General features: G+C 40.8%; 1 protein-coding gene across 2 annotated transcripts; it reads left to right on the top strand.

Moving 5' to 3' along the window:
- The first annotated feature begins 3,842 nt into the window (after positions 1-3,842).
- LOC110155654 (leucine-rich repeat and fibronectin type-III domain-containing protein 2) lies at positions 3,843-10,222 on the top strand. Of its 2 annotated transcripts, XM_055158502.1 has the most exons (3): positions 3,849-5,224; positions 9,244-9,742; positions 9,797-10,222. In XM_055158502.1, exons 1-3 carry the CDS (start codon positions 3,849-3,851, stop codon positions 10,220-10,222), a joined length of 2,301 nt encoding a protein of 766 aa, XP_055014477.1. The 2 variants fall into 2 exon arrangements, with proteins under 2 accessions (XP_020775461.1, XP_055014477.1); XM_020919802.2 differs by having other exon boundaries at positions 3,843-5,224; positions 9,244-10,222.
- Positions 10,223-13,840: the final 3,618 nt, after the last annotated feature.

Here is a 13,840-nt window from a genome sequence, read left to right as displayed (position 1 = left end):
TGAGTTATAATGAATCCATAGGAGAGAGTATGTGTGCGCTGACAGCTCTCACCATGCGGCAGGACAAGGATTAGCTCCGCTGTGCTGACAGGGTCATCGCTGTATGCATCAACCCTGCAATTATTTGTTTCACCAGAGCACACTTTCTTTCCTGTGCGTTGATTGATTTTGGCTTCACAGGAACAAGCTGTACCGGGGAAACGTCCAGATGTAAAACAAAACAATTAGCCATTTGGATTTACATGTCAGACTTTAAAGCAGCATATGCTCGCAATTAAATTTAGGATCCAAAGATGTTGCGGCGGTGATGGGGCTCTTCGTCACTGGTGTTGTGCAGAAGCTGTCAAGTCATGGATGTTGTTAAGAGTTGAGAATTGACTGGTGGCCTGTGCGTCTTTTCAACTGCAGGGTGTAAATTACAGCGATGTTAACACTGTGAGCTTTGAGTGTCTGCTGGAGCTCGCAGCACACATATCATACAAGGACCCCCTGTTTTATTTGGCACCAACACCGGGTACTACTCATGTCCAATTTAGCAGTACTTTGTAAAATGTGCAGACAACAGCTCAGGCTCTTTCCACTAAATATTACTGCCTCTTATGTTTTGTAGTCATATTACAAAGGTACAAAATAGGACATTGTTAAGAAAGGTTGTTTTAATATGCCATACTTTTGATTAGGTGGTGTTGCTGGTCTGTAATATTCCGCAGAATACATTCAACTTCATGTCTTAGTTAATTACAGTTGCTCTCAGTGGAAAATACTTGCACTCTTTCTGTGAGCAGGCTTGCTTCTCCACACATCGGACTTGTAGCTGAGCCTGTTGGTGTCACTCACTTGTCTTGGTGTCTGTATGCAGATACTTACATTTAAAGCAGGGGTCACCAAACTAAGGCTCACGGATGGACTCGGGCCCTCCACGCCCCTTTGACTGGCCTCCCAGCAACTCTTGAACTGGTCCTATGAGGCAATCCTCAAAAGTTGTCATGGTCTTTTTTTTTTCTTTTTTTTTTTATTACTATTTGGCAAATAATAACATGTCTGCATCTTGTATTTTGTTTTTTTTTTTTTCAATTAAAAATTATATTTATATGAAGTATTTATATGAATATTTAAATAATCATATGACATATTTACATTTGCCACTGAATTTTTGTCACCTGACAAACTCGGGATCAAACAGTGACAGTCAACGCACGTGCAGAGTTCTGTAGTGCAGTTAAGGACAGCAAAATGACTCGTGTGAAAGTACAAAAAGTTGACAGAGAATGCGAAGTTTTCAAAGAACAGTGGACAAGCTATTCTTTTTTTGTTCAGTGTAAGGAGCGTGCAGTTTGTCTGATATGTAAAGAAAGTGTGGAGGTTTTCAAAGAATATAATCTGCGTCATCAGGGTCATACAATTCTGTTATACGGCCGACCCAACCCCGAATCACAATCAGAAGCCATAATGTGGCCCCCAGAGAAAAAAAAAAGTTTGGTGACCCCTGCATTAAACTTAAAGTGTTATTTAATTAGAGGTGTTATCACTGGAAAATACTTGCACTCTTGCTCGAGTGGGCTTGCCTTTCCACAGATCTGACCTGTAGCTTCGCCTATCTGTTATGTGCAGATAATAATTTATTCATTATTATCTGCACATAACATTGAACACATATGTGAACACACTTATGCTGTTCAGAAATCCTTACATACAATATACAAACAATCACAAATCAATATTCACCGGTTGTTTAACATTCACATTACGCCTCAGATGCATACCTTTTATCAGGATGCTGGACTTTTTAATAAGCATTGGCGCTGTAAAAGAGATTAAAATTGATTTTTAGCTTTGCAGAGTATTAGTAATTAATGATACAAATGTCTGGGAGAATTAAAATCTTGTTGGATGAAGCTGGGCGTGGATGTGACCATGTGTGCGCGGGCTGTTCCAATGTTCACAGGAGCACGCTGTTTCCGTGCACCTGCCAAGGCCACCACCTGCCAAGGCCTGCACCTGCCAAGGCCAACACCTGCCGCTCGGCCAATATTTTTACACTGCATTATCCACTGGTGACACATCGGAGGAAAAGAGGTCAATTGTTCAAAACATGTGGACATAGAGTGTTGTTATAAAGACAGGCAGTGTGAAGATAATAGACCACAAAGCCAGTAACATTATGCATCTTGTTTTACCACCTTTTAGCCCTGATTAAACCAGTGGATGCACAATATATCTGAACCCTTTATTTTAAATCTAAAACTGCTATCATAGTTATCTCATGATATTATCTGTGGCTTTACTTTTTTTTTCATGACATAGATTAATTGGGAAGAAAAATAGTGATGACTTGACTATGCGGGGTCAGCTCACCTCCAAAACCACAGCTGTTCAAATGTGTTTCTGGACCGGACTGGCGCGAATGCTGTAAGGACGGGGGCCATGCTGCTTTCAGTGCGTCTGCCAAGGCCGAAACCTGCCGCTCGGCCAATATTTTTCCACTGTATTATCTGCTGCCCAAACACGGGTGACACACTGGAGGAAGTAGATTGCAGAAAGAGTGGAGACATAAACATTGTTATGAAAAGGAAGAGCTGTGTCTGAGAGTCAGCAGAAACAGGGCTCTTTGATGCTCTGCTTGTTTACATTCAAATGGGAAGGTGGTCCGGCATACTGATGAACTACTTTACACTGCTGCTGTCTCTCTATGTCCTACACTATAAGTCTTGTGCATGGACTGCTTAACACTTTTTCGTGATGACAGCTTACAAGTATGTGTGTCATCGAAAATAGCTCCGTAGCACTGTTTAATCCCGGCCTTCAAACAAGGCTCAGATAATTTCTCACACCTTCTTACCATTGCAAATCTATGTTAATCAGAGCTATAATAGGGAATCTCAATGGGCATCAACAGCCGATTGAAACTGACATTGATGGAGAGTATCCACAGTCACACTCAGTTGAAAAATAGTGGGGAAATCCAGTGTTGTAATACACAGCCGGTGAATAGTTACATGCAAACAAAAAGACAAAAGATAGATAATTGAAAACAAACTTAAAAACTGCAGTGATAAGCAACAATATACCGTAAAGGACTGAATTAAATACAAAATCTATGCTTATGGATATTCTTTTCAGAGGTAAATAATTTACCTTGGTATTACATGATTTGCATGATGTTTGGATATTTTTATACAAGGTAAAATACACTTGACTTGTGAGTGACTTGAGGTCCTTTTACCCCTTTAAAGGGACAGTCCTGAATTTTGGACATAGGACCTCATTTCCTAGTTAGTGTTGGAGAAATATTCCATCCAGTCCTTGTATTTGCAGAGGTCGCTGGTGCTAGGCTAGTGCATATCAATGGCCATAGTTAGCCTGACACTAAAAACAGTCTTACCCGCTCCACACAGCACCTGACGCAAAACTATTATTAGACCACACTGTCAGTGTAAATGTCTGTGTTGATAGAATAATTTTAGAAGTAAAACCAACCTTGCATATTAAAGATTTATGTCTGAGCAGTAGCAGCGAGTTGTACTTACTGATAGAAAGCTTGTAAGACATTTACATCGACAGTCTGCTGTTGTAATAGGTTAGCCTCCGGTGCTTTGTGGAGTGGGTAAGACTGTTTTAGTGGCAGGTCATGTGAGGAAATGAGGTCCTATGTCCAAAATTCTGTACTGTCCCTTTAACCATAGTCCTGATACCGTAATATTCAACATCGTACTCATTCATGTTCATTAAAGGTGGTGAAGAAACCTCTTGTGAATGATAAATTGTGTTGCTAATTAAGAAAATATGTCATAATAAACTTTTTTTTTTTTTTTTTTCTGTTTGCTTAGGTCCCCTTTCTGTGAACTACCATGGACAAAGTGGTCTTCAGCCTCCTGCTCCTGGGAAGCGCTCTCACCATGGTCCATGCATGTCCCAAATACTGCGTCTGCCAGAACCTGTCCGAGTCTCTGGGAACACTGTGCCCATCCAAAGGGCTGCTCTTCGTCCCACCGGACATCGACAGGCACACTGTAGAACTCCGACTAGGCGGGAACTTCATTCTCAAAATCACCACTCAGGACTTTGCCAACATGACGGGTTTGGTGGATCTGACCCTATCTCGCAACACAATCAGCGCCATCCAGCCTTTCTCATTCATTGACCTGGAGACTTTGAGGTCACTACATCTGGATAGTAATCGGTTGACAGAACTGGGGCCGGACGATCTCAGAGGGCTCGTAAACCTCCAGCACCTCATTCTCAACAACAATCAACTTAACCGTATCAACAATGCAGCCTTCGAAGATTTGTTACTAACTCTAGAAGATCTGGACTTGTCGTATAATAACTTGCGCACCGTGCCTTGGGAAGCCATACGCCAGATGGTCAACCTTCATCAGATGAGTTTGGACCATAACCTTATATCCTTTATCGCAGAAGGGACATTTACAGATTTAGAGAAACTTGCCAGATTGGACCTCACCTCCAATCGGCTTCAAAAACTCCCGCCCGACCCTATATTTGCCAGATCTCAAAGTGGAATAGTTACGAGCACTCCTTTTGCACCTCCGCTTTCTCTAAGTTTTGGAGGGAACCCTTTGCACTGTAACTGTGAGGTGTTATGGCTTCGCAGATTGGACCGCGAGGACGACATGGAGACCTGTGCTTCTCCTCCCAGTCTCAAGGGACGCTACTTTTGGTCGGTCCGTGAGGAAGAATTTGTTTGCGAAGCTCCTCTCATCACTCAACACACCCACCGCTTGCTAGTACTTGAAGGACAGACCGCTAGCCTTCGGTGCAAAGCTGTAGGAGACCCCATGCCGACCGTGCACTGGGTTGCCCCTGACGACCGTTTGATCAGCAACTCTTCCCGAGCAACCGTCTACGAAAACGGCACCTTGGACATTACAATCACAACCGCAAAGGATTATGGGACTTTTACATGCATAGCCGCTAACGCCGCTGGGGAGTCTACAGCCTCGATCGAGCTGTCAATCATCCAGATCCCCCATAGGAGTAATGGAACCAATCGCACAACACAAGCTAAATCCGGTCTCTCCGATATAACAAGCTCCACCAAGGTCAGCAAAGGGGAGCCCAAACCACTACCAGAGAAGGCGGTAACTGTGTCTGATGTTACTGCGGTATCTGCTTTGATCCGGTGGACTGTCACGAAAACTACGCCAAAAGTGAAAATGTACCAGCTTCAATACAACTGTTCAGAAGATGAAGTTCTCATTTACAGGTACGTTGTGATACAGGCGTCAGAGTTATAATGAGATTTCATGGTCATCTGCTCATTTTGGTACATGATATACTGCATGTAGAGGCATTATTTTCGTTCTTTTGTCTTTTTGTTTCTTCAGTTTTGCCCAAATATTTCTATCAGACAGGACATTTTAAACCAACAGATGAATCTTGAGTTGAGAGGGAACAGAAAGCCCAAATGAAACCCATGCCGCAAACTAATCAAAAAAGGAAAAACATTTTGATCTCGATTTAATGTAATCTATAGATGTTCAAAGCACAACTGAAGATGTTGCGAAGAGAAAAAAAGATATTAATTATGTCAAATGAAACAGGAAATGATCTTAAATTTTACCAATATAAGGTTAAAAAAAATAATAATAAATGGTCAAAGATTTGGATGATATTACTGAAATCTGCACTACTTCAGTGTTGCCAATATTTTCAGATTTAAATCAAAGCACAGTTTAAACAAGTATCAAGAATTGGCCCCTTTTTAACAAGAAATGAAAAGTGGTTGTATATTTCTTCAGTCGGGACTTCTAGAATGTTAAAATTAGACATATTAAAACCCCAGAGACGATAGCAGCATCCCAGTCAAAAACAAATTAAATGCTGGCACAATTTCCCTGCAGCAGTTTGCATTTCATCAAACGCTCTTTAATTAAATAAAAAAATGGGGTATGGAAAGGCAATATGCTGGCTATTATCCGGGCAAATCAGATTAGGACTGTACACTGTGATGAAGACTAATATTACTTTTGTTGGATTCTGTGATTGCAGCATGACATCACTGCCGATTTAATAACAGTTTCTATGAGATTGTTTTGCTCGCTGACTTTCGGCAAGTTTTCCACAAATGTGAAACGCCGATATATTATTTCCTCTAAGGAGCCACAATCCATTCAGCAGTCTTGTAAATGTGTGTTTGGCAACCTGAATACTGCATACGCAAGCATATAGAATAGCTTTATTTCTGCTACGTTCCTGGCTGATTCTGGGCCGCTCTGTGAACAAATTTGTAAAAAGTGTGCATTCATTGTGTCAGCACTGATGGCTGTGATCTTCAGACCACAAATAGACACATTTAATCAAGACAAGTATTGATACAAACAAAGAGTAAATGGTAATTTTATGTAGCACTTTTACACCTTCAAGCTACTCAAAGCATTTTACATCAAGGAATCATTCACACACATTCATACACCAGTGCCACTTGCCCAAAGGCACAACATTCGAACCACCAATCTTCAGATCAGTGGACAAACACACTACCAACTGAGCTACTGTCACCCTATTGGACAAAATTGGGCACTCCCTGAACCGCTTTAGTATAATCTTGATGTTCAAATAGTCTAAGATCTCATGGTAATATTGCTGAAATTACTATTATTTTGTGCTGAAATTACACTCAGTTGTGTAAAAAGTTTATTATTATCATTGGGGCATCAAAAATTGTAACCAACCTTTCCCTTTGTATTCAAACAGAGTTTGAAATGTAATTTTTGTAACAACACTAGATCACGTTGCACGGACATTTTGGTTTTGGGGGATTTCAGATATTCCTGAATGCTCTGTTGTTCTTGGTACGCGAGAGACAGTGGGAACGGTGAGTATTGTGCACAGGGACACTACGTGCTTTTCTAAACTGAATATTGATAAGTCTGCGGACTCACACATGCACACCTATCACATGCCTTTTGTTGGCCTACATAAGGTCCCAGGGCACTGTCCATGCTCCGGCTGAGGCATAATTAAAAATCAATCACGTCGTGTGGAGGGATGGCAGAGATGGTGTGAGACCCCCAAAAGTGTGAGGCAGAGCGCCTTCTCACTGCTTATGGAAAAAGGCAATTAAGGATGAATAATGAACTGCAGCCCCAATGGAGTCTGGGCTCAGCAAGGAGATGCTTGGGAGGGATCAAAGCTATGGATGCTTGTGCTGGGAAGAAAGACCGGCCAGCAAAAGAAGGGATGATCTATTTATACATCGCCTATTGCAATATGGTTGACTAAATCCTGGCTGCTCCCCTGCTCAAACGTAGCCATACACTAGGACCGATGAATCTGTTCCCACAAGCTAAGCAAGCAACTGTTGAGAACTTACTTGATTTTAATAGTCTTAAAACAAGTTCTAACTAAGATAAGGTGATTCTGTGCTCTTTCTTTTTCGTTAAAATGTTTGAAACAGTTTATTTTTCATTTTTAACCATGGTTCAAAGTTATTCCTCACCTTTGTATTTCTAGCATGCAAATTATAGCCAGGGTCTCCAGCAAATCTAGATGGTTTGAAAGCACCATTGTTGTAGACAGCGCACCGGCCAATCAGTGAAGAGCTGTGAAGCCATGAAGTCAAACTCAAGTGCCTGTCTGGGTCCCTTTTGTGGTACAACACAACAGTAAACAAAGCGGTCGAGGTGGATTTAGATGAAGACGGACATTCTGTGTTGGCAACGATTTCCAAGAACGAGGATTTAAAGCTGGAACAAAGGGAATGTTTGTTGAATTTTATCAAGGGGAAAGACGTTATTGCCCTTCTTCCTACAGGACTTGCATTACATATGTCACGACCAAATATGACTCCTAATGCTGCGAGGTCAGACGGTTTCCACGAAGTGAAACCGGCTGATGAATCAGGCTATCCAAATTATTCACTGCAAAGAGTTTATAAACAGTTTTCCCTGCTTTCAGGAGTTTTGCCTATGCTAACAACAACTAGCATGCTAACAAAGCCCTTCCTGGTTCACCGATCAAAAATTCTCTTTCATTAGATGCAGACAGAATAGAGAAGACAATTTTGCTTCTACAGTATATCAGCACTGGAGCTAAAGAGACTTTATTACATAAAAAAATGGTGCCGCTCCTTTAATTGTGCATGTTAATTAAAATAACTCTCCCACACATGATGGCCCTTTGCTTTATACTTGATTTCATGCTTCTAATTTAATGGAGAAACAAATTTCATCCTGTCTGTGCGGTCGTATACTTTGTAGGGCAAAATGGCAATAAAGTGTTAATAGATTTGATTTGAAAAGATCACAGGGCCGTCTCTGTGCTAATCTTGCATAATCTAGCCTATCATAATTAATGTAAAAGTATGAAAGAATATAAAATAGAATGAAAAGCTAACGGATAGGAATGAGAGAAATGAAATAAATGTCACTTTCACGAAATGTCCTTTATTATTTCTAATGGTAAATTGTCACATTTTTATATAGCGCGTTTCCACCTTCAAGGCTTTCAGAATGCTTTACATCAAGGAATCACTCAGCCATTCACACACACATTCATACACCAGTGTACACAGATAGTGGGGGCGAGGTGGGTTAAGTGTCTTACGCAAGGACACAATGGCAGTATTCATCTCTGGGAGCTGTGGGTCAGTGGCTCGACCGCTTTACCAATGATGTTTATGTTGAGAGTGGGATTTGAACCACCAACATTTGGGTCAGTGAACAAAACCTCTACCAACTGATACATACTTCTACAAATGTACATTTCAGAATAACTTTCACCAACCTTTGTTATCTTTTCTTATCTATGCCAACTGCCAATAGCCAGGCTGGCGCCACCTAGTGCCTCCGCTCACTTTCATTTCTCTCCAGCAACTAGGTCAGGAATCGGAATACATTAGATGGTTCACAAAGACCCCAGAAGTGTGAGTTTGGGCACCAGCCAATCAGCGAAGAGCCATATATTCTGTGTTGAGATCAAGGATTTAAAGCCAGAACAAAGAGAATGTTTGGTGAATTTTATCAAGGGGAAAGATGTTATTGTCCTTCCTTCCTACGGGATTAAGGAAAAGCTTAATATACCGGTTAGCCACATTAGCGGTGCATTACATACGTCACGACCAAATAGCACTGATTGGTTAAATAAAAAAAGTACCCACTTACCATTGAGCGTACGAATTCTACTGCTGCAAGGTCAGACAATTTCCACAAAGTGAAACCAGCTGAGGAATCAGGCTAAACTACCAATGCTCCACTAATGTTTCCTCTTTTGTTTCTCTTTTAGGATGATTCCCATGAGTAACCGGGCCTTCTCTGTGACTAACCTTGTCCCGGGGATGCAGTACGACTTGTGCGTCCTGGCCATCTGGGAGGATACTGCCACCACCCTGACTGCCACCAACATCGTGGGCTGCGTCCAGTTTATCACCCGTGACGACTACCCCCAGTGCCAGTCTCTGCACAGCGGCTTCATGGGGGGTACTATGATTCTGGTCATCGGGGGCATTATTGTCGCCACCCTTCTCGTTTTCATCATTATCCTCATGGTTCGCTACAAAGTGACCAGCGGCATCCAAACTAACAAACTTCCTGTCATGAGCAACACGTATTCACAGACCAACGGGGGCTTGAACCGATTTAACGGCGCCCCCCCGCAGGTGAAGTCCACGGTGGTAGTGATGCGGGAGGAGATGGTGGAGTTCAAGTGCGGATCTCTTCAAAGTAGCCTATCCTCATCCTCCTCTTCATCAAACTCTCTGGACGGCCACGGCGTGAGAGGCCCGGCTGACCGCTACAGCATGCAGGGGAGCGAGTGCAGCACCCTGCCCAGTAGCAAGTTCAGGAGGCACGGGGCGAAAGCACGGCCCAATCTGGACAATCTTTTAGGGGCTTTTACCTCTCTGGAGCTGCGAGGGGTACCAAGGGACAGCCAAAGTACGTCTGGACCCTCTACGGCTTCTACAGCGATGGCAGTGGCTAAAGCTTCATCTGATAAAGAGCCTCTTCTGGGGAGAGCTGAGTCTACCACCATGCTGGGTCGACTGCTTGGACTGCCCCAGGAAGGGAAGCCCAAAAGGAGCCATTCGTTTGACATGGGCCACGTGGGCGGAGCGCAGTCCCGCGGTAACTATCCACGCAGGATCAGTAATATCTGGACTAAACGCAGTCTGTCGGTGAACGGCATGCTGCTGCAGTATGACAGTAGTGAGGATGAGAAACCCGCATTTGAGAGCTCGGAGTGGGTGATGGAAAGCACAGTTTGAGGATAACTATGGTCCGCCGGCGATCTCTAAATCTCTATAAGAACCTGAAGGAGAGCAGAGCACAAAGAATGGGAGATCCTGCCTGGGGGATTTGCCTGGGGTATTGCATGACTCTATCCATTGGAGTACTGTGTGAGACAAGACACTTCAAGGTGGCTATGATCTCTATCTGACCGTTCACACAGACAAACAAGTCAGAATAAATGTGAGTGTTTCAAAATAACATGGAATTTATTGTGTCGATACGGATCTTGTGGAATTATTTGGAATCCATGGCCGGGATGTGAGTACTCCAGAGGATGGGGGCAGTCGGAGTTGTTGAATTTAAAGTGGATTTTTGCTACATCTGTATCAAAGGAACTGAATGAAGAGGATTTCCCCAGACTCCGGTGAACTGGTGGCACACCTCAGCGTTTCAGACCTTTCATGGACTATTACAGCTACAGAGAAGGACCTATAATGAGAGTATAGAAATTTAGAACAATGTTTATTTTCATCTGTGTTTTTTCTATCATTTTTACTATTTATTATTTTGGGTTCATCCGCAGACTGGCACACGGCTACCCGCTACCCCACTCGCCTCTTAGCACCAATTACAAGTGTTTTTAGACTTAAATTGACAGCACAATTTGGTATGGCTACAATGAACAGCCGGGCTTGTATTTCTACCTCAGGTTCCTTAAAATATGAGGTTATTTGCAATGAAAAGTAACATAAAATACAAGCTAAAAGCACAAAATTTGTCATTTAAAGCACAGATACATGTTTTGGTCATTCCCAAGTGCTAGAGACAGTGGTATAATTTCTTGCTCAAGTTTGATTCTGCTATATTCATATTTTTAGCTCTCCAATTGGTGGCATTGGATTGTCAGACAGTGGCCAGTTCCGCCTTAGGGTAAGAATTTAGGAAATGTGTTGCTATAACATAGAGTCCGGATGGTGACAGTCGTACAACCTTGTATAAGCCAACTCAATAAATTTGGAAAATCATCAGTCATTTTCTGGAGGCTCAGACATTGCCTGGTTGACACATAACAAGACGTATGCTCCTGCTTATTCACTAAAGGTTGTGGGTTAGATCCCAAGGGTTGACAATAATTGCTATCTCACCTAGACGTAATACTGTTGGGAAATAACTGTTATAAATCAGAACTACGGCTCTAACTTTGGAAATAATGAGCGAAACTTTGGTTTAGTGGGACAGTGTCTTAACTCTTGGACAGTGGACAGTGCATATGGGAGTTTCACTTAAAGGTGCACCGTGTAACTTTTTGGTTGGGAGCCCGTCATCTTCTTGTTTCTATGGATATGTCATTGCTCTGCCTGGAATGTTCCACAGTATGACATTAAACAGCTGAACTTTACATTTATTCAGATGCGGCGCTACCATTAGGCAAATGCAAGCGGCCGCCTAGGGTCTCCAAATCTGGAGGGGCCCCTAACCAGTTACCCTCAGTGCCACTAATGGTCAAGGCCTCAGAGCAATTAGATTTTCTCTCAGTATGATACCAAACGAGAGTAGTAGCAAAAAAATAAAACTACTTCCAGTTCTGATTATGTAGTAGGCGAATGAACTAATAAGACACGTTTCCAATCCATCATAATTCAAATAGAAATGTGCATGTCTTCAGAACAATGGGGAAAAACAGACAATAAATATAAAAAATAAATAAATAAATAAAAAAGTTGCATTAGAGTGAGGGCCCCAAACTCAAGTTCGCCTAGGGCCCCCAAACTCCTAACTAACTCCGCCACTGCCTTTATTCAATTACAAATGATTTTATAGCACAAAGATACATAGAAAAACAAACATTCTGACTGTGAGTAGGGTTTTCTCTCCACAGATCTGACCTGTAACTTTGTCTGGTTTGGTCTCCATGAACAGAGAAAGGTTTAATGCATTTGACGGACCCTCTGCTAGAAAAGTTATACAGTGCACCTTTAAATGTGGTTTGAAAGTTTGCAAAAAGAACATAATAACATCAAATCTAAGTTGGACTTGTAACTAATGACTCATCTAACACCAAGCATTAAAACAGAAGGATAACACTGATAAAAAATGTTCATTAAACTGACCCAAGTTTACGTAATATTCATAAAGTCTGGGTGTCAAAATAAGTCCCAAATCAGAACATACCTTTTGTCATCATTTGCACTGATCTGATAAATCCTTTTTTGATACATATATTATCATACATGGCTGTACATTGCAGTTAGACACTTTTAAATGAATTGCTGTGTTATTTGCTTTCTCAAAATGATGAGATCCTAAACACATACCGATGCCTTCTTCATCTCCTGCAAGTTCCTGCTGCATTTGAAAAAAAAAAGGTGGGGCCCATGGTTTTTGTTGACTGTTTTTATTTTTGAATTGTCGTTTCTTCACAGGGTGTACCATGATGTATAGAGACATTTTTGTACAATAATGGGTGAGAATGTAAAGAGGGATATTAAAAGATGTAGTTATTTTATTTTCATGTGAAACAAAACAGTGAGAAGGTGCTTTCCTGTGGTGTACCAACTTGGTCAACATGTTCCACAGCTTTCTGACAGAGGCAGAAACGATGTCAAGAAATTAAAGGTGTAGAAAAAAGCTCAATGGACTATAACAGTGAGATTAAGTACATATATAAGACCTATAATTCGAACAAAATAAAGAGAGGAAAATGGTACGTTGGGAACAAAGATTGAAAGATTGTCAATAAAGCCTATGTATGTTAACTCAGTATTCACATAGGTATTATAGGATTTCACACTCCTGACAGATATACAATAATATAATATAAAACCCAGTGAGCTTTAACAGGGCCGTGTAAAAGATGCATGGTATGAAATTGTCAAAAATGTGACCAATATGTGACATTCTTCAAATCGCCCCTCTTTCAGAAAGCTGTCCAAGAATACAAATTTCATTGTAAACTTGACTTGACGTGAAGATTCTCACTTCTAGAAACAAAAATGAGGAAAAAATTTACTGTTTCTGTGTGACATTTTGCTACAAAAATATAAAACATTGATTAAGTACTATGAACCAAACTGGGCTTTTTGTGTCTTTGTTCTTATTTCTTTCTGTGTTTGGCTGGGATGATATTAGTAATTGCTCCTTTGACCAGAAAAGAGCTATAAGTTTGTTTTATTTAATTTTATTTAATTTAATTTATTTATTTTTTATTTTACATTTTTTTTTATTGTATCTGTTATCTTAAAAATCAATGAAATAACTTCCAAGAGTTTCCTTGCATTTAACAAATAGAAAAAACAAATATTGATCAATTTCTGTTTGTATAATTCTGAACCAACAAACATCAAATTAAACAAGAACTATCTCTCTCACTGGAGAAATCCAAAGATGTAAACATGAATCATTTGAAGCCTTATCAGACCCAGTGTACAGTGACAAAATGAAGGTACTACTCTTACTACTTCTTGTGTATTGTGGTCTGACATTTTATTGTGACAAACATTTTTAGTCCCTATACTTAAACTAATATTATTTTCACCGTCATTATTTCCTTTCATAATTTTTTTATTTTAATTTATTACAATCTCAAAGCATCATTTTAAAGACATTTCCCTTTTTTCCTTTATAATTATTATAATTATTACAACAACAACAAT

This window comes from Boleophthalmus pectinirostris, unplaced genomic scaffold (assembly GCF_026225935.1).
Source record: "Boleophthalmus pectinirostris isolate CB_2022bp ecotype Guang Dong unplaced genomic scaffold, ASM2622593v1 HiC_scaffold_10, whole genome shotgun sequence".
Lineage (NCBI taxonomy): Eukaryota > Metazoa > Chordata > Actinopteri > Gobiiformes > Gobiidae > Boleophthalmus > Boleophthalmus pectinirostris.
The sequence above is the reverse complement of the archived record's forward strand: the minus strand, read 5'-3'. Positions and strand labels throughout refer to the sequence as shown.